General features: G+C 57.1%; 1 protein-coding gene and 1 long non-coding RNA gene across 2 annotated transcripts; both read left to right on the top strand.

Annotated features, from left to right (window-relative positions):
- The first annotated feature begins 46 nt into the window (after positions 1–46).
- On the top strand, positions 47–20,476 carry LOC137000479 (uncharacterized). Its single transcript, XM_067357070.1, has 2 exons — positions 47–4,554; positions 17,874–20,476. Exon 1 carries the CDS (start codon positions 700–702, stop codon positions 4,090–4,092), a length of 3,393 nt encoding a protein of 1,130 aa, XP_067213171.1. The 5' UTR covers positions 47–699; the 3' UTR covers positions 4,093–4,554; positions 17,874–20,476.
- Positions 20,477–20,509: 33 nt separating this feature from the next.
- On the top strand, positions 20,510–23,176 carry LOC137000484 (uncharacterized). Its single transcript, XR_010890712.1, has 2 exons — positions 20,510–21,398; positions 21,702–23,176. It is a non-coding gene; the product is annotated as an uncharacterized lncRNA (long non-coding RNA).
- The last annotated feature ends 425 nt before the right edge of the window (positions 23,177–23,601 follow it).

The raw sequence follows: 23,601 nt of genomic DNA, 5'->3' as shown, positions 1-23,601 counted from the left end.
AAAAAAAAAAAAAAAAAAAAGGTTAGGTTAGGTTGGAGCCCAGCGACTCCTTAGGGACTTGTCCCAATCGCTGGTAGGAGACGGGGACTCTGACTTCAAACCCCCGGTGGCATGGCACCGTTAGGGGGAGATTTCTATCTCCCCTCCATGCACGGGCGGCCAGGCTCGTTAGCCCAGTGGGGCGGCTGGCCAGGGGGGTGCTCCCCCCGTGGTGGAGGCCTGTCTTGGCCGGGGCTGCTGCTCCGGCGGGACGGGTCTTTGGTGGGGTCACTTCGGTGGCCCTGTCTAAAGGGGTGGATGTGGGTGCCGGTTCCCTCTGTGTCTCGGGCGGATGTTCTTTTTAGGACATGCCGTCTGGCATGGGGGGAAAGCGGTGTCCCACAAGGGTGGCTCCCCCTCTCCGCTCAAACGGCTCGGGGACGTGGTCCTCGAGTACGCGGGCGTGAAGGGGGGCGACAGAGGGAGGACACCCTGGCATTAATGCTAGGGTGGTAAACCGTAACCCCAATTTACTGGGGCCGGGGGCCGGTGCTTGCATTGAGCTTGCACGGGCCGCGAGGGAGACAAAACCTCTATAAAAAGATCCGGGCAGGACGGGCTCGACAGTCTTGGTCGACAACCGTCCTAGTGGAAGGAAAGCCACGATAAATAACCCGAAGAAGACAACTTCGTTAAAAAATTACATTTTATGGATTCTTCATGGAAGAAAAGAGATTGGAGACTGCCGATGGGCTTCGGATCCCGGAGGCCGGCGTATCTGGGGGTATTGTCCCTGCTCCCAGTACGTCGTCATCGTACGAAGGGCCAACCGTTGCGTGCACCGCGGGCGCAACGGCGGAAGATACTACCGCGAAGAAAGAAAGGATGGCAAGGATCCTGGACATAGCGAGGCATGCTACTTATGAGGTGGCCCTGAGCCCCCCTGATCTATGGGGGAAGAAGAACCTGAGAGAACTCATCTGGAGTCTCGCCCGGGTCCTGGCCTTTTTAGCATACCACGCGGGAGATGAAGTGAGACTGGAAAAAGATGCCAAAACACTCCTACATCGGGACGGGAAATGGGATGAGGATTCCCCATTTGGAGGATCTTTGGTTGAAGTGAGGGAAGGCATCCTGGATGCGTTCTACTTCATCGCCGAGTGGAGGGGTAATGAGAAGATGAAAGGAGTGGTAGCTAAAATGGCTGCAGAGTACGCCCAGCCCAACATTCAGCTGGAAGCAATACCACTGGTATTCGCAGGGGAACTCTTCCTCTCTGTGGTGGAGCTCCTGGAGGAGGAGCACGTACCAGAAGATGAGGACAGGAAAGCCCATATATGGCTAAACGAAGCGGGTTGCCCATGGGTGCCGGGCACCACCGACATCTGGAGGAATAAGGAAGACCAGAGTCTTCCTCCAGCCACAGGGCTTAAAGGAGGAGGAAAGCCAGTCACCAGGACAGACAGGAAGGGGATGGCAAAGAGCAAGGAAAAGGCTGGGATAAGGAAGAGGATTAGGCCCTTTACCCAGGCCACATCATCCTCGGAGGAGGAGGAGCTGGAAGAGGGGGGAAGGGGGATAGCCTCTCCCCCCCCTTCTCCAGAACCCACCACCATGGAAGAGGAGGAGATCGATGTGACCACTCCTATACCGCTGGAAGATGTGGCCCCACAACCAGGGCCTTCTACCCGGGTGGAGGGATTACCCCCACCTGCGGTGGATTTCGAGGATTGTCTCCTTTCCTCCGAAGAGGAAGAGACAGCATTAGGTGGCGCACCATCATCGAACGTGAGTGGTGCATCCAAGAAAATCCCCAAAGGAAAGGGGGCGAACTGGAGCGAGCGGTTCTCCTGGGCCTATAGGGCCCAAGGCAGGCCGTGTGCTGATGGTTCGGGCCCATTCATCAGTCACGATGAGATCAGGATGGAGCAAGACAGAGATGTTTGCTCGAATTCTGAAGAAGAAGGCAGAGAGGAGGAGATTGTCCCCCCAGCCTTTACTGGCCCACAAAAACGGGTAGCAGTGGGCAAAATAGAGAAAATGGAGAGGGGTTCCACGGAGGAACTTTATAAAAAGTTTGACCGGGAACTCCTCACCATAGAGAGGATTAGACAGTGCTCTAAAAATATTAGAGGGCAACAGAGCGGCAGACTGAAAATGGGAGTTTTCGTCATGCGCCAAGCGCTGAAGACCCTAGCGGGAAGGGCGATAAACACTGGGGATCCAGGCATGTGGAAAACCAAGTGTATCAATGCGGAAAGGGAAATTATAGACCTCAAGGTAGAACTCAATAAGCTCAAGAGAACTCTAAAACAGAGGAATAGTGAGATAGCGGACATCAGGGCGGGAGAGAGGGCGCGCCCACTCGGAGAGAGGGAACTGGTCCCTCCCACTAGGGGGGGCTCACCCCTACCCCCGGACATAGTCGTGGAAGAGGGGACTAACCCACAGGGCTTTGATATGGAGGTGGAGAGGCCGGACTCCCCTGCCCTGCCTCCAGTCTCCGTTGAGATGTCCCTAAAGGGCATACACGAGGCCCTAATGGGCCTCAATCAACGTATGGAGGCACTGGAGATCCAGGCGGAGAAGACACGGATCAATCAATCCGCTCCCTTTGCCATCCCTGCTGCCGGCAGCAGGGTGACAAAGGGAACTAGAAAGAGGAAAGGGACCAAGAAGGTCGCCTCCAAAAAGGCCCCCTTAGTGAAGGCACCCCCTTCTAAGAGGACAGGAAAGCCCCTAAGGGGAGAGGTGGGGGGGATGTCCCCCCCTCCGTCTACCCCCACTCGGGCACAACAGACCAGCACCGACACGGGCCCTGGCGAGCCAGCGAGGGAACCTGTGAGCTCAGGCCCACAGAATCCCCCCACAGGGCCCACCTGGGCCGAGGTGACGGCCAGCCAATCCGTTGGCAACCGGACGAGGGCTTCCCAGCCTGCTATCACCCCTCCCTCTCAGAGGAAAGAGGAGGATAAGAAGAAGGAGCGCGCCGCCACAATCAGGCGAGCCAAAAGGAGGATGCCGAGATGTGCGGCAATTCACATCTCCGTGAAGGAGCCAGGCTCCTACTCGGAGGTGCTGAAGGAAGCGAGAAAGGAGATCTCGCTGGATGAGCTGGACATCACGGAAATTAGGCAGAAGCGTGCCTTCACTGGAGGTTTACTCCTGGAACTCCCGGGAGGAAAAAGGGAGGAGTCGGAGGCGCGAGCCTCACGCCTTGCGACTGTAATGCAAGGTGTTTTTGAAGGCAACGAAAACGTCAGGATTACGCGGCCGTCTCATAGACTCGGCCTCCGACTGACGGGGAGCGCGGTGTCTGTGATGCCCGAGGAAATCCGAGATGCGATAGCAAAGGTGGGGGGTTGCTCCCCCACCGAAATTAACGTAGGACCATGGCGCCCACCACCTAAGAGGGGCACTATGAACATCTGGGTCCAGGGACCGGACAAAGCCGCTATCAAGGCAGCGGAAGTGGGCAAGATAAAAGCGGGGTGGGCCTCCTTTAAGGTGGAATTGCAAGCGAGCAAACCATCCCGCTGCTATCGTTGCCATGCCCGCGGGCACGTTCGGCAGTACTGTCCGTCGGCTGTGGACAGGACAAATTGCTGCCTCAATTGTGGAAGTGAGGGGCACAAAGTGGCGCAGTGTAAGGCCAAGGCGCACTGCCCAATCTGCGCCCCAAAAGGGAAGAAGGCGGATCACAGAGCGGGCACAGAGGAGTGTCCACTAATCCCGCCCCGTAGAAAACCGCCACCGCCCACAAGGACGGAAGAGGAAGAGGACAGGGAAGCCGCGCTTAGAGGTGGAGGGGATCCCAGAAATGGGCCTCCCCCCCCCGCTGAAGAGACGGCTTCCCTAGCAGTCATAGAGGAGTCAGAGCCACAGCGGTCTGCCCCAGGTAGGGACAGCGCAGTGGAGGACAGAACCCCTACGACCCAGATGGAATCGGAACCTGCGGGACCGACGCCAGGGTTCAAAAGGGCAAGAGAGGAGGACGATGAAGGGGTGGAGGAGGGTAGTAACCCTTCTACTGCCCCCCGCCTAGCCAAAGATGGAGACTCGGCGAAGCGGAAGGCAATAGAGAGGCCCTCCGTGGAAGGACAGCCCCAATAGGCTGAAATTTCACGGAGTAGGTCAGGGGGAGAATGTGTGATGGGAAGATTGGACCCTTTTGGCACCTGTCCCATCTCCACTCAACCCCCAGGGGAAAAAATAACAAGAGGAGGGGAGGTCAATGCCTCCCAACTTTCCCCTCTAGGGAAAACAGTAGTGCCCCTAACAGGGCTAGCCAGGGAAGGGGTCTGGATGTAATGCGAACGCGGTTCCCAGCCCCTTCCCACTTAATGGCAAAGTAGTGCCAAGGAACAGGGGTGGGGTTTTAGTGGGTAGGCGTCACTCCGTATCACGACGGGTGACGAATCCCACACTCCCCTTCCGCAGTGTGACCACTAGGGTCACACATTGCACGCGGAGGGGCGTCTTATCGAAGATTTCCCCACCCCTGGGGGTTCCGGCTTGGCTGTCGCCTTGTCGGGCCCCAAACCAACAAAAAAAAAAAAAAAAAGGTTAGGTTAGGTTAGGTTCCCTCTCGTTGTGCGCCACCTTGTCGTGGTGAGAGGGCTCACCGTGGGAATACCTGAAAAGGTGTTTCTGCGGTGCTAAGAGCGCACAGTTCCTTCTTAGGAGGGAACGGGGGTCCGGCTACCCCTCAAGGGACTTGTCCCGATTAGCCGGAAGGGGTTGGCGGCCCTGACTTCAATCGCCCGGGTGCCTGGACTCGATAGGTGTGTTTATTTAAAACACACCCCCAGGATAGAGGAGCATTACCTCGAGAAAAAAGCCGGGGCCTGACCAGCCTCGTTAGCACGCCGGTGCTCCGGCATAACGGTCGAGCCCCCATTGCACGAGGGGGGCGATAGCGTCCCATACCGTAACCCCAGTTTGTGGGGCCGGGGGCCGGTGATTGCGTGTGGCGGCGCATCACGGGCTGCGAGGGTGGTAAAACCTCTATAAAAAGACCCGGGTAGACCGAGCTCGTAAGCCCAGGGAGGGCAGTCGGTCTAGGAGAGGAAAAACTCCGATATAAAATCCGGTGAAGGACACACTGTCAACAAACCAAGTTTTTCGTTTATGGGAATGGCAACGAATTTAGGAACTGGTTTACCGTCTCAGGGGATTCGGACCCCCAGAGACCGGCGGGGTGGAGGTCCTGTCCCGGCCTCTGCCTCGTCGTCATCGTACGTCGGGCTAACTGCAGGGTGTTCGCCGAGCCCTGTAGTTAATATGGTGATCGGTTCAGTGCGTGCACTGTACACTTATGCGGACGGATTGGTGCGTCTTCGACCGGAATGCCGGGAATTCGTGTCGGATTTATTCTGGACTCTCTGCTTTATCGCAGATAGAGTAAAGTGTGGGAAAGGGAATTGCATATGCAACCTAGATAGGGCTTGGGACTATGTAAAGTCAGACTATGTTTTGGTTGGAGAGGGCACGCTCCACATTTCGAGGGATGATTTGGTAAATACTATTACCAGGGCATGGTCCATTATTGAAAAGTGGTTCTTAGGTACGGTTCCTGAAAAGAAGAAGGTTAGTTATACTTACCTGAATATGTGTGTTGTCCTGTTGGTGAGTGACCATTTGCTCGCTGGGGACCTGAAAGAAAGAGAAAGTATTAAAAGGGCAAGTAAGTACTTAAGGGACAGGGGCATACCTTTTGTCTTCAGAAGCCTCGAGTGTATTCCACGAGGGGTGGAGGACCTACTCATCCGGTCTGGGGGGAATAGTGGGGTCTCCCTTGATTATAAGGATGGGAGGGATGGAGATGAGGTTGCCACATCATTTTCAGTGAAGGACTCACCGCCCGGGGACCTCTCTGGTTTGTCTCCATCTGAACCGGATAGGCCAACTGGACGGGAGAATTTGGAGTTCTGGAAGAATCGGGTTGATGCCCTTGAGGAGGAAAATGCGGCACAAAGGGCTCTTAAGGAGTCCCTGGCAAGGAAGCTTATGGAGGCGGACATTGAGATCCGCTCTCTACGGGAAAGGTGTCGGAGATTAGAGTCTTCCCCTGTGGAAAATCTCGTCCCTCCGACATTGGGTATGTCAGCAGAGGATTCCTCTGATGGGTACGCTGATTCGGACAAGTCCGACCCATTGTCAGACCCCACGGCTGACATGAAAAAGGAGGATGTTCCACACCATTCCATGAATAGTGGAGAGGATGAGGAAATGAGGATGACCAAGGGGGTCAATTCACTATTGGCCTCAGTGATTGACTCCCTGAAAAGGATGGAGGATCGCATCGTGCGTCTTGAGATGGGCGGACGAACCGCTCCTTTCTCGACGCGGGATGAAGATACGACAGGGAAAAGGACAGGAAAAAGGACAGATAGGAATAAGACTAGGATAGGAGTCCCGCAAATCCCCCTCTCTCCCAGGAGGGAAGATGAGGACTTAGCGGGACTGGACTCGCTAGGCGGAAGGCCCGACCTCCCTTCTTCGGAGGTAGAACCGCCCACAATGTGGTCCAAGGTGGTGAAGGGAGATGGAAGAAAGAGGGATAAGGGGCCACGTAAGCCTCCTTTAACCCCTCCTACTTCCACCACCAAGGTAAGGGAGAAGCCGGATGTCCAATCTTGTGGCTCACCCAGCGATGGGAAAGTGAGGAGGAACCTGCGTAACCCTGCGGTGGAGATATTCTCTCCTGTGGGTAATTACGCGGAAATTATGAAGCGGGCGAAGGAAAATATCCAACCCATGGATCTGGGTATAGAGTCCCTCACTACGAGGAAGACAAGGAAAGGAGGAACCCTCTTGGAGGTCCACGGAAAGGACTCCAGAGAGAAGGCGGTAGTCCTGGCTCACAGGATCCGCGAGGTTGTAAGGGACCTGCCGGGAGGAGTTAGGGTCTCCAGTCTTTCGGGGAGGAGTAATATCCGACTCGTTGGATTGGAGAACCCGATCTCACGAAGGGAGATCGTCGACGCAATCTCCCGTGAGGGGGGCTGCAGTGCGGACGATATAAGGGTTGGGGAGACCCGCACCGTGGGACGATGGGGCCTCACCACGGTCTGGGCCCAATGCCCCGAGGACGTGGCGGATAAGCTGGCGGAGTCGGGACAATTGAAGATTGGATGGGTCCCAGTGGAAGTCCAGCTCCTTAGGAGTAGGGAAGCCCAGTGCTTCAAATGCCTGGGCAGAGGCCATCTTCAGCAGTGGTGCCCCTCCAGCGTGGACCGGGCCCGGTGCTGTTACCGCTGTGGCATGGAGGGCCATACAGCGGGGAGATGTGGGGCGAAGCCGCACTGCCCTTTGTGCGCCCTTAGTGGACGTCCTTCGGGCCACAAATCGGGAGGTGTGATGTGTCCCCCAATCCCTCCACGGAGGGACAGTGTATGCGTCAGTGAGGAGAAGTGTGCGGCCCCAGCGTCCCCGTATTCTGCCCTCAGAAATGAGGATGGAGTTGGTGGGGTTCTGCCGACACTCAAGGATGGGAAGAAGAGGAGGAAGAGGACTGGCTCCAGCCTGCAATCATCCTCCCCTGGAAACTAGAAAGGAGGTGAGGGGGTCTCAGCCTAACTAGGTTAGGCCCACCTCAATTCTAGGGCCCTCATAAGGCCCGCGAAGGTGGTAGCGGGGTTAAGGCAGTCTGGACCACAACCGGACTTCATTTAAAGGGATCAAGATCCTGACACCAGGACCAGCATAGGGGGGAGATCGAGATGGAATGCGCTAGTTCGTAAATACCTTGGTCTCCCCCTGATCACGCCGGCGCATGTGGCTTTCGCGGGGGTGGTTTTAGTCGGTAGGCACCGTTCATTCCTGACTAGTCAGGGTGAGCGGTGAATCCGACACTCCCTCCCGTCAGGCTGAGGGGTAGCAATTCTCAGCCCTTGCACGACGGGAGGAGTCTTTTGAAGATTTCCACCCTCGAGGGGGCCTGACGGGTGACCGTCAGGTCCTCGAAACAACAAAAAAAAAAAAAGGTTAGGTTAGGTTAGGTTAGGTTAGGTTAGGTTAGGTTGGTCCCTCCCCGTGCCTCGCATTCATTCACGCACACATACATCACACGCACACACTTGGCCCCCGTACTGTCTGGGCGCCTTCGCTGATGCGAAGCTGCTCGGAAGTCGGGGGCCACGCATGCATTCGGCGGGGGGCGCCCACGCATTGTAGCATCAGCGATGCGTGGGATGCCGTTTCCCGTCCTGCATATACACACACATTCATTCATTAATCATGCACACGCATACATCACACGCGCACACATACACTTTCATTCATGCTCATTCACGCCCGCCCGGGTGGGGACCTGTGGTCCGTTTACGGGCCGGCATGTGGTGGTGAGGGTGGCGGCGGCCGCGTCGGGACGCGTTCCTCGGGGGAATCCGCATTCCATTGCTGGAACGGAGCTCCTTCCGGGGGCGCGCTTTCGGGGCGTGCCGCCGCGCGTGAGCCGCCGCATGTCGGGCTTCATGCGGGCGGGTGGGCGGGGGGGGTTCTCCCTCCGGCTGGTCGGTTGCGTGCGCCGAGCGGGCCAGTCGCTTTTTGGGGGTCCGTGAGGCGTGCGCGCCGATTTGTGTGTTGAGTCCGGGACGACAAGGATGGTGTCTCAAGCCAAGGTGGAAGGTATCGTGCCGAAGGCTGAATGACCACAGAGACGTTAAAAATGTGTGGTCCGAACGATCCCTGTGGGTGAGTTGCGCAACCCCACAGTACATAAGTCGCAGCATACCGTAACCCCAAGTTTGGGGCCGGGGGCCGGTGTATGCACTGTTGCATACGCGGGCTACGAGGGTGGAACAACCTCTATAAAAAGACCCGGGCAGGACGGGCTCGATAGTTCTGGTCGACAACCGTCCTAGTGGAAGGAAAACCACGATAAAAAACCCGGAGATGACAACTCTGTTAACAAAACACAACTATGGAAAAACTATGACGACAGGAGGAACACGTTTACCGCCTCAGGGGATTCGGACCCCCAGGGGCCGGCGAGGGGGGTATACCGGCTCGGTGCCCCCCTGTCGTCATCGTGCGACGAGCTATCCAGGGCGTGCCACGCGGGCGCCCTGGATCTGATGGCTACCGCGGAGGGTTACCTGTGGGAGAAAGCCCACAGGCTTCTAAGGGATCTCCTCGTCGTAATCGAGGAGATCCGTCGAGGACGCACCAATGTGCATAGGGAAGAGGGGGGATTCTCCGGAGGGGGAGGTGTCATGCCTCCGGCCTCCAAAACAGAGAGGGTGTCTGCGCCAGGCAAATCCGAGGCCTGGACGCAGACACGGAGGAATGGGGGACTACGGCCCGCCCGTCAGGAGGAAAAAGGGGGGAAAGGTGATCCCACCCTCCCCCCTCGATGCTTTAAGTGCCTGCGGAGGGGGCACGAAAGGTGGAGGTGCCCCTCAGCGGTGGAGCGTAGCGGCAGCTGCCTCCACTGCGGGGGCGCCGAGCACATGGCCCGGGCATGCTCGCAACGTAAGGCGAGCTGCCCGGCCTGTGCGGAGGAGGGCAGGAGTGCGGCCCACCGAATAGGTGGCCGCAGCTGCCCGGTCGTCCCACCTAGAGTGGGACGAAGGAAAAGGGGAGGAAGAGGGGCGAGGGGGAGACCAGCCCCCTCATCTGTGCCCCTGATTGGAGGAAACCGAGGGGGGAAAACCGTCGTACCCCCCGCGGTGCCCCCAATGGGGGGAGATAAGGAGGATAAAGCCCTGGGGGGCGGGGGGAGGGGGGGGGATGTTCCTATCCCCGTTGTCGCCCTCTCTCCCGATTCACCCCAGGCAATGGAGGCGGATGACGGGTGGGGGACGGTCCCCTGGGGCGCTCCGGCGAAGGAGGCCGGGGAGAAGCCGATTCCCTCACCCGTAAAGGAGGTGGCGGGGGATGGGGGGAGGGGGGTTACTGAGAGCCTCCCACTCTGCCCCACCCCTGTGAGAAGGATGGAGGTAGCCGGGGCTGGAGGTGGGAGGGTCAGGAAAGACCTGGGCCCCATCTCCGCCCCGGGAAAGGAGGGAAGGGACCTGCCTGTGGGGGAGAGCTCTGGGCCCCCCCAAATGCAGGCAGAAGGACCGGGGGGGGAGGTCCCTGTGAAGCAAGTTCACGGGATTACTCCTCCCACCCCTCCCCTCCCCAAGAAGGGAAGGGGGGGCGGACGTACTGGCCCCCCCCAACCCCCTCAACCCCCTCAGGGGGGGGAGGGTGGTGGGGTGGTGGTAAGGGAGGAGACAGGGGTTGGGGAGAAGGGGGCCACTGGGGGCCCTCCGCTCTGCCCCACCCCTGCACGGAAGATGGAAGCCGGGGTTGGGGGTGGTGGGGCCAAGAGAGGCCTGGGTCCCATCCCCACCCCGGGGAAGGAGGGAAAGGGTCGGCCTGATGGGGGGAGCTCGAGGCCCCCCCCAATTCGGGCAGAGGACTTGAGGAGGGGGGGGATGGAGCTGGTCCCGGTGGTGAGGAGGATACACTGGGCCGCTCCTCCCACCCCTGCCCTTCCTGGGAGGGGAGAGAAGGAGGGGGGTAGCAGCCCCACCCAACCCCTCCGGAGGGAGGGGACTGCGGGGAGGAGTGAGGGCCCGAAGGGAGAGGCCGGGAGGGAGGGTAATTGCCCACCCTCCAACAGAGGAGGGAAAATGGGGGTGGAGGCGAAGGATGTAGGGGTCGCCTCCCCCCAGGATGAAGATGGCCCACCGCCGGAGGATGCACATGGGGAGCGGTGTGACTGCGGGGAGTGTACCGTCCCCAGAGTTGTCATCTTCCGGTGGAGGGGAAAAAGGAGGGGGAGTTCCGGACCGGGGGGGGGGGCGGAGTGCCCCCCTCCATCCTTCCGGGAGTTCCGCAAGAGGTTGCGGCGGATGTGGGGCGAGGCTGGCCTCGACGCCGACCACATCAACCTGGGACGTCTAAACCCGGGATGGGTGGACCCCATGGTGGACGTGTGGTACTCCGGTCCCAACAATGGGGAGGGGACCGGAGTGCTAAAGAGATGGGTCACGGAGACGGCCCAGGCATTTCCGCACTGGGGACTCACGGCGAAATTAATGCCGCCGGGATACGAACCGGTGCCCCTGCGGCCGCCTCCAAAAGCGGTAAGTGGCTCCCCTTCCCCAGGATCGGGGGAAAGTGGAGGGGGAGGGAGGATCGAGAGGGGGGGGGCGAGAGTTAAGGAGGAGGGGGGATCCCCCCCTTCTCCCGCCCACCAACCCTCCTCTCATGGAGGTGGAGTCGCGGGAACAACGCCCGGCGACTCGAGGACAGTCCCCGGCGACGGCAGCACCCCCCCCCAATAGTGGGGGAAAACAAGGGTGGTGAGGGGAGGAAGGATGCAGAGGGGTGGGTGGATTAGGGGTTATGCCCTTTTCCCGGTACCTCACCCCTCTTGCGTTCGCTTTAGAGGAGTAAAGAGGGGGGGGGCAACTAACGACCCCCCCTCTCGTGGAGAGTGGCGGGGGGGACTGCCGTGGTGCTGCTGCCCCGGCCCCCCATCCTCGGCTCCTCGCAGCAGGGGCTCCCGCCCCCCGGGAAGTGGGATGTGCTCGCCGGGGGACCGTCGTTAGAAGGCGTGCGACGGTTCCGGTAAACCCGGTGGAGCCCCACGTGCGACCCCGGGATGGGGCGGGGCTGGGGCTAGAATGGGGGGCCCGGCCGGGGGGGGCGGGGTGGCGGACGGGCCGTCGGCCCTCCCCTTGCCACACAATGGACGACGGGGCGGGGACCAAACCCCGCCCGCTTTGAGGAGGGTGGGGGGGATGAGGGCTTGCCCTATCCTTCCCCACTGGTGAGTTTAAAGGGGGGCATTATGCCCCCCAATCGAGGAGAAGAGCGAGGGGGGGGTGGGGGCTTGCCCCTGCCCCTTACCATCGCTCCATCTGAGGAGTGGGCTCCCTCCTTCGGAGGGCGGGATAGGGCGCCTTGCGCCCCCCGCCTCAGATTCGGAGGATGTGCGAGCCAGAAAAGGTTTCAGGGGGGGCACTGAGCCCCCCCAGCACAGAAGTCGGGCGTGGGAGGGGTGGGGGCGTGCCCCTGCCCCACAACATCGCCCCATTTGTGGAGTGGGCTCCCTCCCCGGACTGCGGGAGCTACGCGTTTGACGCCTCCCGCTCACAAGTCCGGAGGAGGTGAGCTGTATATGGCCTAGGTCCCCCCAGGCCCGGCCTGACCCAGGTCGGGCATTACACGGGCCTGGGAGTGAGACCAACGGGTCGGCCGTTGCGACCGACCCAAAGATTCTGGTCCCCTGCGGGCGGTTATGGCGCGGCATAGGGACGCGGGCCGCCCGCAGAGTGGGCCGCCGGGCCCCGGCCCGGAGTGGAGCAGCGCAGAGGGGGGGGAGAACTTATGTTCTCCCCATGATTTTGTGTGCCGGGAAACCGGCTCGTCAGGGGGGATGGCTGGATGTATGCGTTTGCGGTTCCCAGCCTCCCCCCATATGACTGCTGACGGCACATCAACGGGGGTGGGGTTTAGTTGGTAGGCGTCCGGGGGAGCAGTGGTGTCGCAGACCACTCCTCCGGACGAATCCAACACTACCCTCTGGCAGGGATTTTCCCATTGCACGCCAGAGGGTGTCTTTTAGAAGATTCCCCACCCCCGGGGAGGGGCTTGCCCCTCCCAGAAAAAAAAAAAAAAAAAAAAAAAAAAGGTTAGGTTAGGTTCCCCCTCGTCGTGCGCCACCTTGACGTGGTGAGGGGGCTCACCCGTGCCACTTGGTCGCTGGTGGCGCGGGTGCTAAGAGCGCGCGTTTCCCTCTGCGGGGATAGTGGGAACACACACTTCCCCAAAAGGGGGAAAGGGGGTCCGGCGACCTCCCAAGGGTGTTTGCCCGATTCGCCGGTAGGGGTTGGCGGCCCTGACTTCAATCGCCCGGAGGCCCGGATCCGTTAGGAGTGTTATTCACTCCACCGGGATAGAGGAGTAAACCTCGAGAAAAAATCCGGGGCCTGACCAGCCTCGTTAGCACGCCGATGTTTCGGCATAACGGTCGAGCCCCCCATGGCACGTGGGGGGGCGTGGCGACTCACACCGTAACCCCAGTTAATGGGGCCGGGGGCCGGTGCTAGCTTTGCTAGGACGGGCCGCGAGGGTGGTAAAACCTCTATAAAAAGACCCGGGCAGGCCGAGCTCGTTAGCCCTGTGTGGGCAGTCGGCCTAGGAGAAGGAAAACTCCGATATCAAACCGTGGGTGGATGGGGGGGAGGTGCGTAAGCTATTCCCCCAGTCGTTCCCGGACTTTGCATGCTCGGCCGGGGGTCGTCCCTCCCCGTGCTTCATGCCCATATTTACACACATTTACGCACACGCACACACTTGGCCCCCGTACTCTCTGGGCGCCTTCGCTGCTGCGAAGATGCTCGGAAGTCGGGGGTCATGCATGCATCGGCGGGGGGCACCTGCGCATCGAGGTGATGCGTGGGTTGCCACTTCCCGCCTTGCATACACACATACACACACTCATCCACAATCATACACTCTCACATTCATACCTCACACATACATCCATTCATTCCCATTCACGCCCGCCTGGGTGGGGGCCTTTGGTCCGTTAAAGGGCTGGCATGTGGTGGTGAGGGTGTCGGCGGCCGTGCCGGGACGCGTTCCTCGGGGGAATCCGCATTCCATTGCTGGAACGGAGCTCCTTCCGGGGGCGCGCTTTCGGGGCGTGCCGCCGCGCGTGAGCCGCCGCATGTCGGGCTTCATGCGGGCGGGTGGGCGGGGGGGGTTCTCCCTCCGGCTGGTCGGTTGCGTGCGCCGAGCGGGCCAGTCGCTTTTTGGGGGTCCGTGAGGCGTGCGCGCCGATTTGTGTGTTGAGTCCGGGACGACAAGGATGGTGTCTCAAGCCAAGGTGGAAGGTATCGTGCCGAAGGCTGAATGACCACAGAGACGTTAAAAATGTGTGGTCCGAACGATCCCTGTGGGTGAGTTGCGCAACCCCACAGTACATAAGTCGCAGCATACCGTAACCCCAAGTCTGGGGCCGGGGGCCGGTGTATGCACTGTTGCATACGCGGGCTACGAGGGTGGAACAACCTCTATAAAAAGACCCGGGCAGGACGGGCTCGATAGTTCTGGTCGACAACCGTCCTAGTGGAAGGAAAACCACGATAAAAAACCCGGAGAAGAAAACTCTGTTAAAAAATTACAATTTATGATAAAAATAATGACGACAGAGAGGACTTTTTTACCGCCTCAGGGGAGTCGGACCCCCAGAGGCCGGCGAGGGGGGTATCCAGTCCCGGTGCCCCCCCTGTCGTCATCATTCGACGGGCTGTTCAGGGCGTGCCACGCGGGCGCCCTGAACTACATGGCTACCGCGGATGGAGAAATGTGGGCGGAGGCCTACAGAATATTGCGGATTCTCCTCGTGGTGATCGAGGAGATCCGCGGAGGGCGCGCAGATGTGCTGCAAGGAGGGGGTGGAAATCCCGGAGGGAGGGGTGCTAAGCCCCCCTCCTCCAAAACGGTGGGGGTGTCCGTGCCAGGCAAAATTGATGCCTGGACACAGACATGGAGGAAGGGGGGGCCGCAGTCCGCCCGTCAGGAGGAAAAAGGGGGGAAGGGTGACTCCACCCTCCCCCCCCGATGTTTCAAGTGCCTCCGTAGGGGGCACGAAAGGTGGAGGTGCCCCTCAGCGGTGGAGCGCAGCGGTTGCTGCCTCCACTGCGGGGGCGCCGAGCACATGGCCCGGGCATGCTCGCAACGTAAGGCGAGCTGCCCGGCCTGTGCGGAGGAGGGCAGGAGTGCGGCCCACCGAATAGGTGGCCGCAGCTGCCCGGTCGTCCCACCTAGAGTGGGACGAAGGAAAAGGGGAGGAAGAGGGGCGAGGGGGAGACCAGCCCCCTCATCTGTGCCCCTGATTGGAGGAAACCGAGGGGGGAAAACCGTCGTACCCCCCGCGGTGCCCCCAATGGGGGGAGATAAGGAGGATAAAGCCCTGGGGGGCGGGGGGAGGGGGGGGGATGGTCCTATCCCCGTTGTCGCCCTCTCTCCCGACCCACCCCAGGCAATGGAGGTGGATGACGGGTGGGGGACGGTCCCCTGGGGCGCTCCGGCGAAGGAGGCCGGGGAGAAGCCGATTCCCTCATCCGTAAAGGAGGTGGCGGGGGATGGGGGGAGGGGGGTTACTAAGAACCTCCCACTCTGCCCCACCCCTGTGAGAAGGATGGAGGTAGCCGGGGCTGGAGGTGGGAGGGCCAGGAAAGACCGGGGCCCCATCTCCGCCCCGGGAAAGGAGGGAAGGGACCTGCCTGTGGGGGAGAGCTCTGGGCCCCCCCAAATGCAGGCAGAAGGACCGGGGGGGGAGGTCCCTGTGAAGCAAGTTCACGGGATTACTCCTCCCACCCCTCCCCTCCCCAAGAAGGGAAGGGGGGACGGACGTACTGGCCCCCCCCAGCCCCCTCAACCCTCTCAGGAGGGGGAGGGTGGCGGGGTGGTGGTAAGGGAGGAGACAGGGGATGGGGAGAAAGGGGCCACTGGGGGCCCTCCGCTCTGCCCCACCCCTGCACGGAGGATGGAAGCCGGGGCTGGGGGTGGGGGGGCCAAGAGAGGCCGGGGTCCCATCCCCACCCCGGGGAAGGAGGGAAAGGGTCAGCCTGATGGGGGGAGCTCGGGGCCCCTCCCAATTCGGGCAGAGGACCTGAGGAGGGGGGGGATGGAGCTGGTCCCGGTGGTGAGGAGAATAGATGGGGCCGCTCCTCCCACCCCTCCCCTCCCCAAGGAGGGAAGGGAGGAGGGGGGTAACAGCCCCGCCCAACCCTTCCGGAAGGAGGGGACTGTGGGGAGGAGTGAGGGGCCGAAGGGAGAGGCCGGGAGGGAGGGTAAATGCCCACCCTCTAACAGAGGAGGGAAAATGGGGGTGGAGGCGAAGGATGTAGGGGTCGCCTCCCCCCAGGATGAAGGTGGCCCACCGCCGGGGGATGCACATGGGGAGCGGTGTGACTGTGAGGACTGCACCGTCCCCAGAGTTGTCATCTTCCGGTGGAGGGGAAAAAGGAGGGGGAGTTCCGGATCGGGGGGGGGGGCGGAGTGCCCCCCTCCATCCTTTCGGGAGTTCCGGAAGAGGTTGCGGTGGATGTGGGGCGAGGCTGGCCTCGACGCCGACCACATCAACCAGGGGCGTCTAAACCCGGGATGGGTGGACCCCGTAGTGGATGTGTGGTACTCCGGTCCCAACAATAGGGAGGGGACCGGAGTGCTAAAGAGATGGGCCGCGGAGACGGCCCAGGCATTTCCGCACTGGGGAATCACGGCGGAGTTAATGCCGCCGGGATATGAACCGGTGCCCCTGCGGCCGCCTCCAAAAGCGGCAAGTGGCTCCCCTTCCCCAGGATCGGGGGAAAGTGGAGGGGGAGGGAGGATCGAGAGGGGGGGGGCGAGAGTTAAGAAGGAGGGGGGGTCCCCCCCTTCTCCCGCCCACCAACCCTCCTCTCGCGGAGGTGGAGTCGCGGGAACAATGCCCGGCGACTCCAGGACAGTCCCCGGCGACGGCAGCACCACCCCCCCCAATAGTGGGGGAAAATAAGGGCGGTGAGGGGAGGAAGGATGCAGAGGGGTGGGGGGATTAGGGGATATGCCCTTTTCCCGGTACCTCACCCCTCCTGCGTTCGCTTTAGAGGAGTAAAGAGGGGGGTGCAATCAATGACCCCCCCTCTCGTGGAGAGTGGCGGGGGGGACTGCCGCGGTGCTGCTGCCCCGGCCCCCCATCCTCGGCTCCTCGCAGCAGGGGCTCCCGCCCCCCGGGAAGTGGGATGTGCTCGCCGGGGGATCGTCGTTTGGGTCCTGGAGCCCAACGCGCGGCCTGTGCGACGGTTCCGGTAAACCCGGTGGAGCCCCACGTGCGGCCCCGGGGTGAGACGGGGCTGGAGCTAGAATGGGGGGCCCGGCCTGGGGGGGCGGGGTGGCGGACGGGCGGTCGGCCCCCCCCTTGCCACGTAATGGAGGACAGGACGGGGACAAAACCCCGCCCGCCTTGAGGAGGTTGGGGGGGATGAGGGCCTGCCCTCTTCTCACCCCTACTGGCGAGTTTAAAGGGGGCATTATGCCCCCCGATTTAGGAAAAGAGCGAAGGGGTGGGGGGTGGGGGCTAGCCCCTGCCCCTCACCACCGCTCCATGTGAGGAGTGGGCTCCCTCCTCCGGAGGGCGGGTTAAGGCGCTTTACGCCTCCCGCCGGAGGAAGAGTGAGCCACCAAAGGTTTTGGGGGGGGCAATGAGCCCCCCAACACAGGAGCTGAGCGAGAGAGGGGTAGGGGCGTGCCCCTGCCCCACATCACCGCTCGATTCTCGGTGTGGGCTCCCTCCTCCGGACGGTGGGAATATGTGCCTAGGCGCTCCCACCACAAAGCCCGGAGGAAGTGTGAGCCACTAACTATTAGGTCCCCCCAGGCCCGGCCCGATCTAGGTCGGGCATCGTACGGGCCTGGGAGTGAGACCAACGGGTCGGCCGTTGCGACCGACCCAAAGATTCTGGTCCCCTGCGGGCGGTTATGGCGCGGCATAGGGACGCGGGCCGCCCGCAGAGTGGGCCGCCGGGCCCCGGCCCGGAGTGGAGCAGCGCAGAGGGGGGGGGAGAACTTATGTTCTCCCCATGATTTTGTGTGCCGGGAAACCGGCTCGTCAGGGGGGATGGCTGGATGTATGCGTTTGCGGTTCCCAGCCTCCCCCCATATGACTGCTGATGGCACATCAACGGGGGTGGGGTTTAGTTGGTAGGCGTCCGGGGGAGCAGTGGTGTCGCAGACCACTCCTCCGGACGAATCCAACACTACCCTCTGGCAGGGATTTTCCCATTGCACGCCAGAGGGTGTCTTTTAGAAGATTCCCCACCCCCGGGGAGGGGCTTGCCCCTCCCAGAAAAAAAAAAAAAAAAAAAAAAAAGGTTAGGTTAGGTTAGGTTAGGTTAGGTTAGGTTCCCTGGCGATGGCGTGCCACCTTGTCGTGGTGCCAGGGCTCCCCTGGTCGATGATCTCCCTTTCCGGATCGGGGCTTCGGCCCCAGGATGGATTGGGGTAGACCACGCTGATGATCTCCCTTTCCGGATCGGGACGCTGGTCCCAGGATGGATTGGGGTGAAGCAAGGGGCTAAGAGCATGCCTTAGGAGAAGGAAGAACTCCGATTAAAAAACCCGGGCAGGACGGGCTCGTCAACCTTGGTAGGCAACCGTCCTAGTGGAAGGAAAACCACGATAAAAAACCCGGAGAAGACAACTCTGTTAACAAATAACAACTATGATAAACACAATGACGACGAAGAGGACGACCTTACCGCCCCAGGGGATTCGGACCCCCAGGGGCCGGCGCGGGGGGTATCCGGTCCCGGTGCCCCCCTCGTCGTCATCGTGCGACGGGCCATCCAGGGCGTGCCACGCGGGCGCCCTGGACGAACGAGCTACCGCGGAAGGCGATCTGTGGGCCGAGGCCCTCAGAACAATACGGGTTCTCCTCACCCTCCTCGAGGAGATCCGAGGACGCAGCGCGCAAGCGCCCAACAGTGGGGGCAAATGCCCCGGAGGAAAGGGGGGACTACCCTCCTATTCCTCTATAGCGAGGAAAGGGTCTGCTCCCAACGTACGTAGCGTTGGGACGCAGACCCAGAGGAGGGAAGGGCTTATGCCCGAAAAAAAGGTGGAAAAGGGAGGGGAGGTCACTCCCCCTCCTAGATGTTTTAAGTGCCTCCTCAGGGGGCACGAAAAATGGCGGTGCCCCTTAGCGGTGGATCGCAGCAATTGCTGCCTCCACTGCGGGGGTGCCGGCCATCAAGCCCGGGTATGCTCGCAGAGGAGGGCGAGCTGCCCGGCTTGCAAGGAAGCGGGCAAGGATGCGGCCCACCGGATTGGTGGCCGCACCTGCCCGATCGTCCCCCCTAGGGGGAGACGAAGAAGAAGGAAGAAGAGGGGAAAGGGGGGGACAGATCCCCCCCTGGAACCTGTTCGAGGTGGACCAGATGTGGGGGGATTGTCCCCCCCCTGCTGCCTCCCGCAGTGGGAGTTGAGAAGGAAGGGGGGGCTTGTCCCCCCCCATCACCTTCAGCAATGGAGGTTGAGGAGGAGGGGGGGACCTGTCCCTCCCTATCGCCTCCAGTAATGGAGGTTGAGGAGAAGGGGGGGACTCGTCCCCCCCTACCACCCCCAGTGGCGGGAGTGGTAACGGATGATGAGGGGGAGGCTAATCCTTCCCCCCCACCAGTCCCGATAATGGGGATGGTGGTTGAGGAAGTGGTGGGGATTAACTCCCCACCCCTGGAGATACAGGTGAAGGAGAAGGAGGAGGAAACTCCCCTGAAGCCTTCACCTGCGGAGAAAGAGGTGAGGACAAAGTCCCCACCTCCAAAGAAGAGGAAGGAGGAGGATGCGGGACCCGCATTGCCGAGTGGCGGCTCGTGGGATCCCCTGCAGACCGACTTCTTTAGGGAGTTCGAAGTGGAGGTAATGTGCTTCCACGAGAACTCCCTAGGAATGATGGATGCCTGCGAAGGCATCCTAAGGGAAATGAGTCTTCCAAAGACTCATAGGCCGGACCTGTGGGGTGCCAATCTGGAGGAGGAAAGAGGAGTAATCCTCCAGTTCCTCTTTCGAGGCCCACCAACTGGCCCCACAGAGCTCCGTAAAAGGGCGGTGGGTTTCCTGAGAAAACTTAGGGAACTCATTGCCCTGAAGACGGTATGCACCGAGGCCTGTCCCCAAGGTATAAACTGGGGGGAGGTGGACCTGCAGACCTCGGTGCAAAATAGAGCGGAAGGGAGTCGAATGCTTTGCACTCGATTCCCCCGCCCAGAATGGCCCCCACCCACTAGGGAAAGGGACCTTAAGGCCCTAATGGCCAAGCAGGACAACCCCCTCTTCCGTGGGCAGTTGTGCTCCCTGACTGGTGTCGGGGACGCAGAGGTTCCCGGGAGTAGGGGGATTGGCAGCAGACTGCTGCGCAGAGGGAGGTCTCCGAAGGCCTGACCCCGTTAGGGCCAGGCCGGGTGGACCCTTGGGGGAGAGAGGGACTTTATACCCCTCTCCTCCCCAAAGAAGATAGGCCCCCCGCGGGACGGCGGTCTATTAACTAGATTGTCGTCTCGCGGAGTGGGTCAGGGGGAGAGGGGGGAGGGAAGATTGGGCCCCTTTTGGGCACCTGTCCCTTCCCCCTCAGCCCCCAAGAAGAAGACAATTGAAAGACGGAGGAGGGCAACCTCCTACCCCCCCTCTCAAAAGGGGGGGAGAATTGCGGAGCCAAACAACGGCATGCCAGGGAGAGTCTGGACGGATGCCACTGGCGATACCCAGCCCTCTCCCACTTAATGGCAGGAGACGATAAGCGTTTAATGGGGGTGGGGTTTTAGTGGGTAGGCACCACCGCAGCAAAGTTCCGCTGGGTGGTGAATCCCACACTCCCCTTCCGCAGTGCGGTCATTAGGACTGCACATTGCACGCGGAGGGGGGTCTTTAGAAGATTTCCCCACCCCCAGGGGCTCCGACTTGTCGGGCCCCAAACCAATAAAAAAAAAAAAAAAAAAAAAAAAAAAAAGGTTAGGTTAGGTTAGGTTAGGTTAGGTTCTGTGGGGCTTAACCCTTTAATACCGGTTAACGTTATAAACTCTTGAATAACAATAATTAACAGTGAAACAACAACGAGTGAACATTTAGTACTCTAGCATTTTACACTAACAATTGAAATGTATTTTGATAAATTTATTTATACTTATATCTACTTTGCTTATGAGATATACTAATACAGTGAGTGACTTGCAATATTATTTGCAATGAACATTATGAATGACAATTGTTTATAGGATAATATGGATTATCGTGAAGTTGATCTTATGTGCAATCTGTGCAGACCTCTAATTTTTTCGACTCCGTGTATGAGCCGTGTCCGGTTTTGAGGTTACAGTGCACTTGTGCACATAATACAGACACTTAAAATCCTTAGACAATTATGGAATAATATTGAATAGAATTGATGGAATATTTAGTGCTTTGCACTAACCATTGAATGTTGTTTAGATAATTGTGATAATAAGCCTTAGTAAGGTGTAATGATAACATAGTGAGTGACTGCAGATGTACTTGCAACTGAATCTTACGTTTATTAATTGTTTAAAGGTTTCTGTGGGAGTTTCCTTGAATTGTTGAGAAATTGGTGTTATAATCACTCTCCGCAGGCCTTTAATTTTGTAATTTTAATTCCGTACATGTAATACATGAGTCCTATTTGGAGGTTATGATATACCTGTACATATGGCACAGCTGTTGAATCATCATCATTAATCATTAATCATTAATTATATGATTTAATATTGCTTGATATTATCTGCATAATCTAGTGACTTTTGTGCAAGGGTCATTGAGATTGCCCATCTATATGGTTGCATCTCTATGGCTCACCATGATTGCAGTGTGTCAACTATGTGGAACGGTTATGCTATTTATGTCTGTGTTGAAATTGGGTTTGTGTAATGACTATTGAGCATTTTAAACTGTTCTTTCGGGTGTCGAATGCGAGGAGTGGTACGATGTTCGTTACTCAGTGCGAGAAGCGTCATCCTGCATGCTTATGTGTACATAGACACATAATGCATGCTTGTATGCGTCGGACGGTGATGAACAGTCGTTGCCATTGTTTACGCGAGATACCAGTTTTCTTATCATGCTAAGAACAATGTTATTTTGACTATTTTGTATTGACTTTGATCTATAAATTGATTAATGTGTATGTGTGTATATGGATTATTAACTTTGACTTTTTGCAGGTTAACCTATTATGAACTATGTTATATGGGAAAACTGCATAAGATCTTATATGTCAATTGGATTTGGACATTAACGGATACTCTGTTAAGGAAAAGATTTGGAATCATATATATGACGGTTGGCTGCTACGTATCTGGATGTTTGATATTATATGGGAATAAGACTGGATTGGAAATAACACCCTACCACCTCTCATTGGTTATGGAAAGTGTTATAAGGAATCCGTGTATTGAAAATTCTGTTATGGACTTGGAATATACGTGTATGCACTGGATTACCGGGAGCTGTGTTGTGCCTGTGTGTCCCTTGAGACACACCTATTTAGTAAGACTTTGTGTTCCTGCTCGTGTTTAATGTATTTTTACATGTTTCGAAGCAAAGAACTGGAAGATAATGACAACACCAATGATTTAGCCTGGTCTATCCGGTTATCTTGATTTAATTTAATTTAATTTAATCTAACTTCTTGATTTACCTTAAATAGAATAAATTTTATGATTTAGATATAAGATTAAGTTTGAACCGGTAATATATAAGTTTTGTGCGGCCATTATATGTGTAATGTATGCTGAATGTATTTGGATTCCTTCTTGGGGGGATCTTATCCATCGAATTTAATCTTTGAGAATAGAAAGGCATACTACCTTGTCTGAATACTCTTAATTTCAAGTTATTGAAGGGTGGACAATATTAATACCGAGAAACTACTATTCTGGTAATAATTAAGGATATAAATAGTGATAATTACTTTACTATATGAATTAAGTACTCGATTAAAGTCGTAATAAGGCTCAAATTGCTTGATATAATAAGGATATGATAGTTCACAGTGATAAGTTGCTTTATTTAGATCGTAGTATCTCCATTAATATTGTATGTTAAACCGAGAGACATATTGTGATAAATGTAATTTGTGGGTTGGACTTGTAGTTTAAGTAAAAAGAATTTATTTGGAGGCAAGCTTATTAAACTATTTATTGATGTATATTATAAACACATTTAAGGGTCATTTGAACAATTGATGGATGTGAATGGCGTCTTTGTGGAATTGTGGATAGTCCTGTAATAAAAGAACAACTAGTGAGCTATAAATAAATAAATAAATAAATATATTCAAATAAATTATACTTATCTGACGTTCTCTAAGTGTCAAATCTCGCACTGGTGAATGCCGGCATCTGAAACATCTAAATGAGTGTTTATTTTGTTTGAAGAATAATAATAAAATGAGATCAATCTGTTTGATTTATATAGACAGAAGGGCTGATCTGAAGAGATACTGATTATTATTATTATACTGATATCAAGTATGAATTAAATCCTGATCAAGGAATCATATAATTTTAAACTGTTTTATGATGAATGTTAGTAAATTCAAGGTGAGGGTCTCCTGAATATTTGGTGGCTCAATATGGTGTTTATTTTCTGCTGTGAAGTTGTGTATAGTCATGAAATATAATATAATATAAAACAACTAATGAATTATTATCATATTCAATTATATAATAAAATTTATATTTACTGTGACATTTATTTCTTTATGCTGAAATCTCACTGCTGTATGACTGGCATCTGAAACATTCAAGTAAGTGATTAGCTAAGGATTTATAATTGAATGATTGTACTGTTCGGATTATATACAGATATTAAGTTCTGAATTCTGGAGTGAGATAACTATTGCATCAACATAAATTGAGCTATAACTGTTAGAGTGATATTACTGCTTTTCTCACATATACTTATACGTATACGGGGAACTGAGATATATATATTATAAGAAACGGAATAATAATACTATATTAAATGGATCTATAGAGTAAGGGATACTTTAGAGAGGGGAGCCAAGTTGATTATTTTTATTGATGAACATTAACTCAAACTCATTATAAGGATTACCTG

This window comes from Linepithema humile, chromosome 6 (assembly GCF_040581485.1).
Source record: "Linepithema humile isolate Giens D197 chromosome 6, Lhum_UNIL_v1.0, whole genome shotgun sequence".
Lineage (NCBI taxonomy): Eukaryota > Metazoa > Arthropoda > Insecta > Hymenoptera > Formicidae > Linepithema > Linepithema humile.
This window is presented reverse-complemented; position numbering and strand designations above follow the sequence as displayed.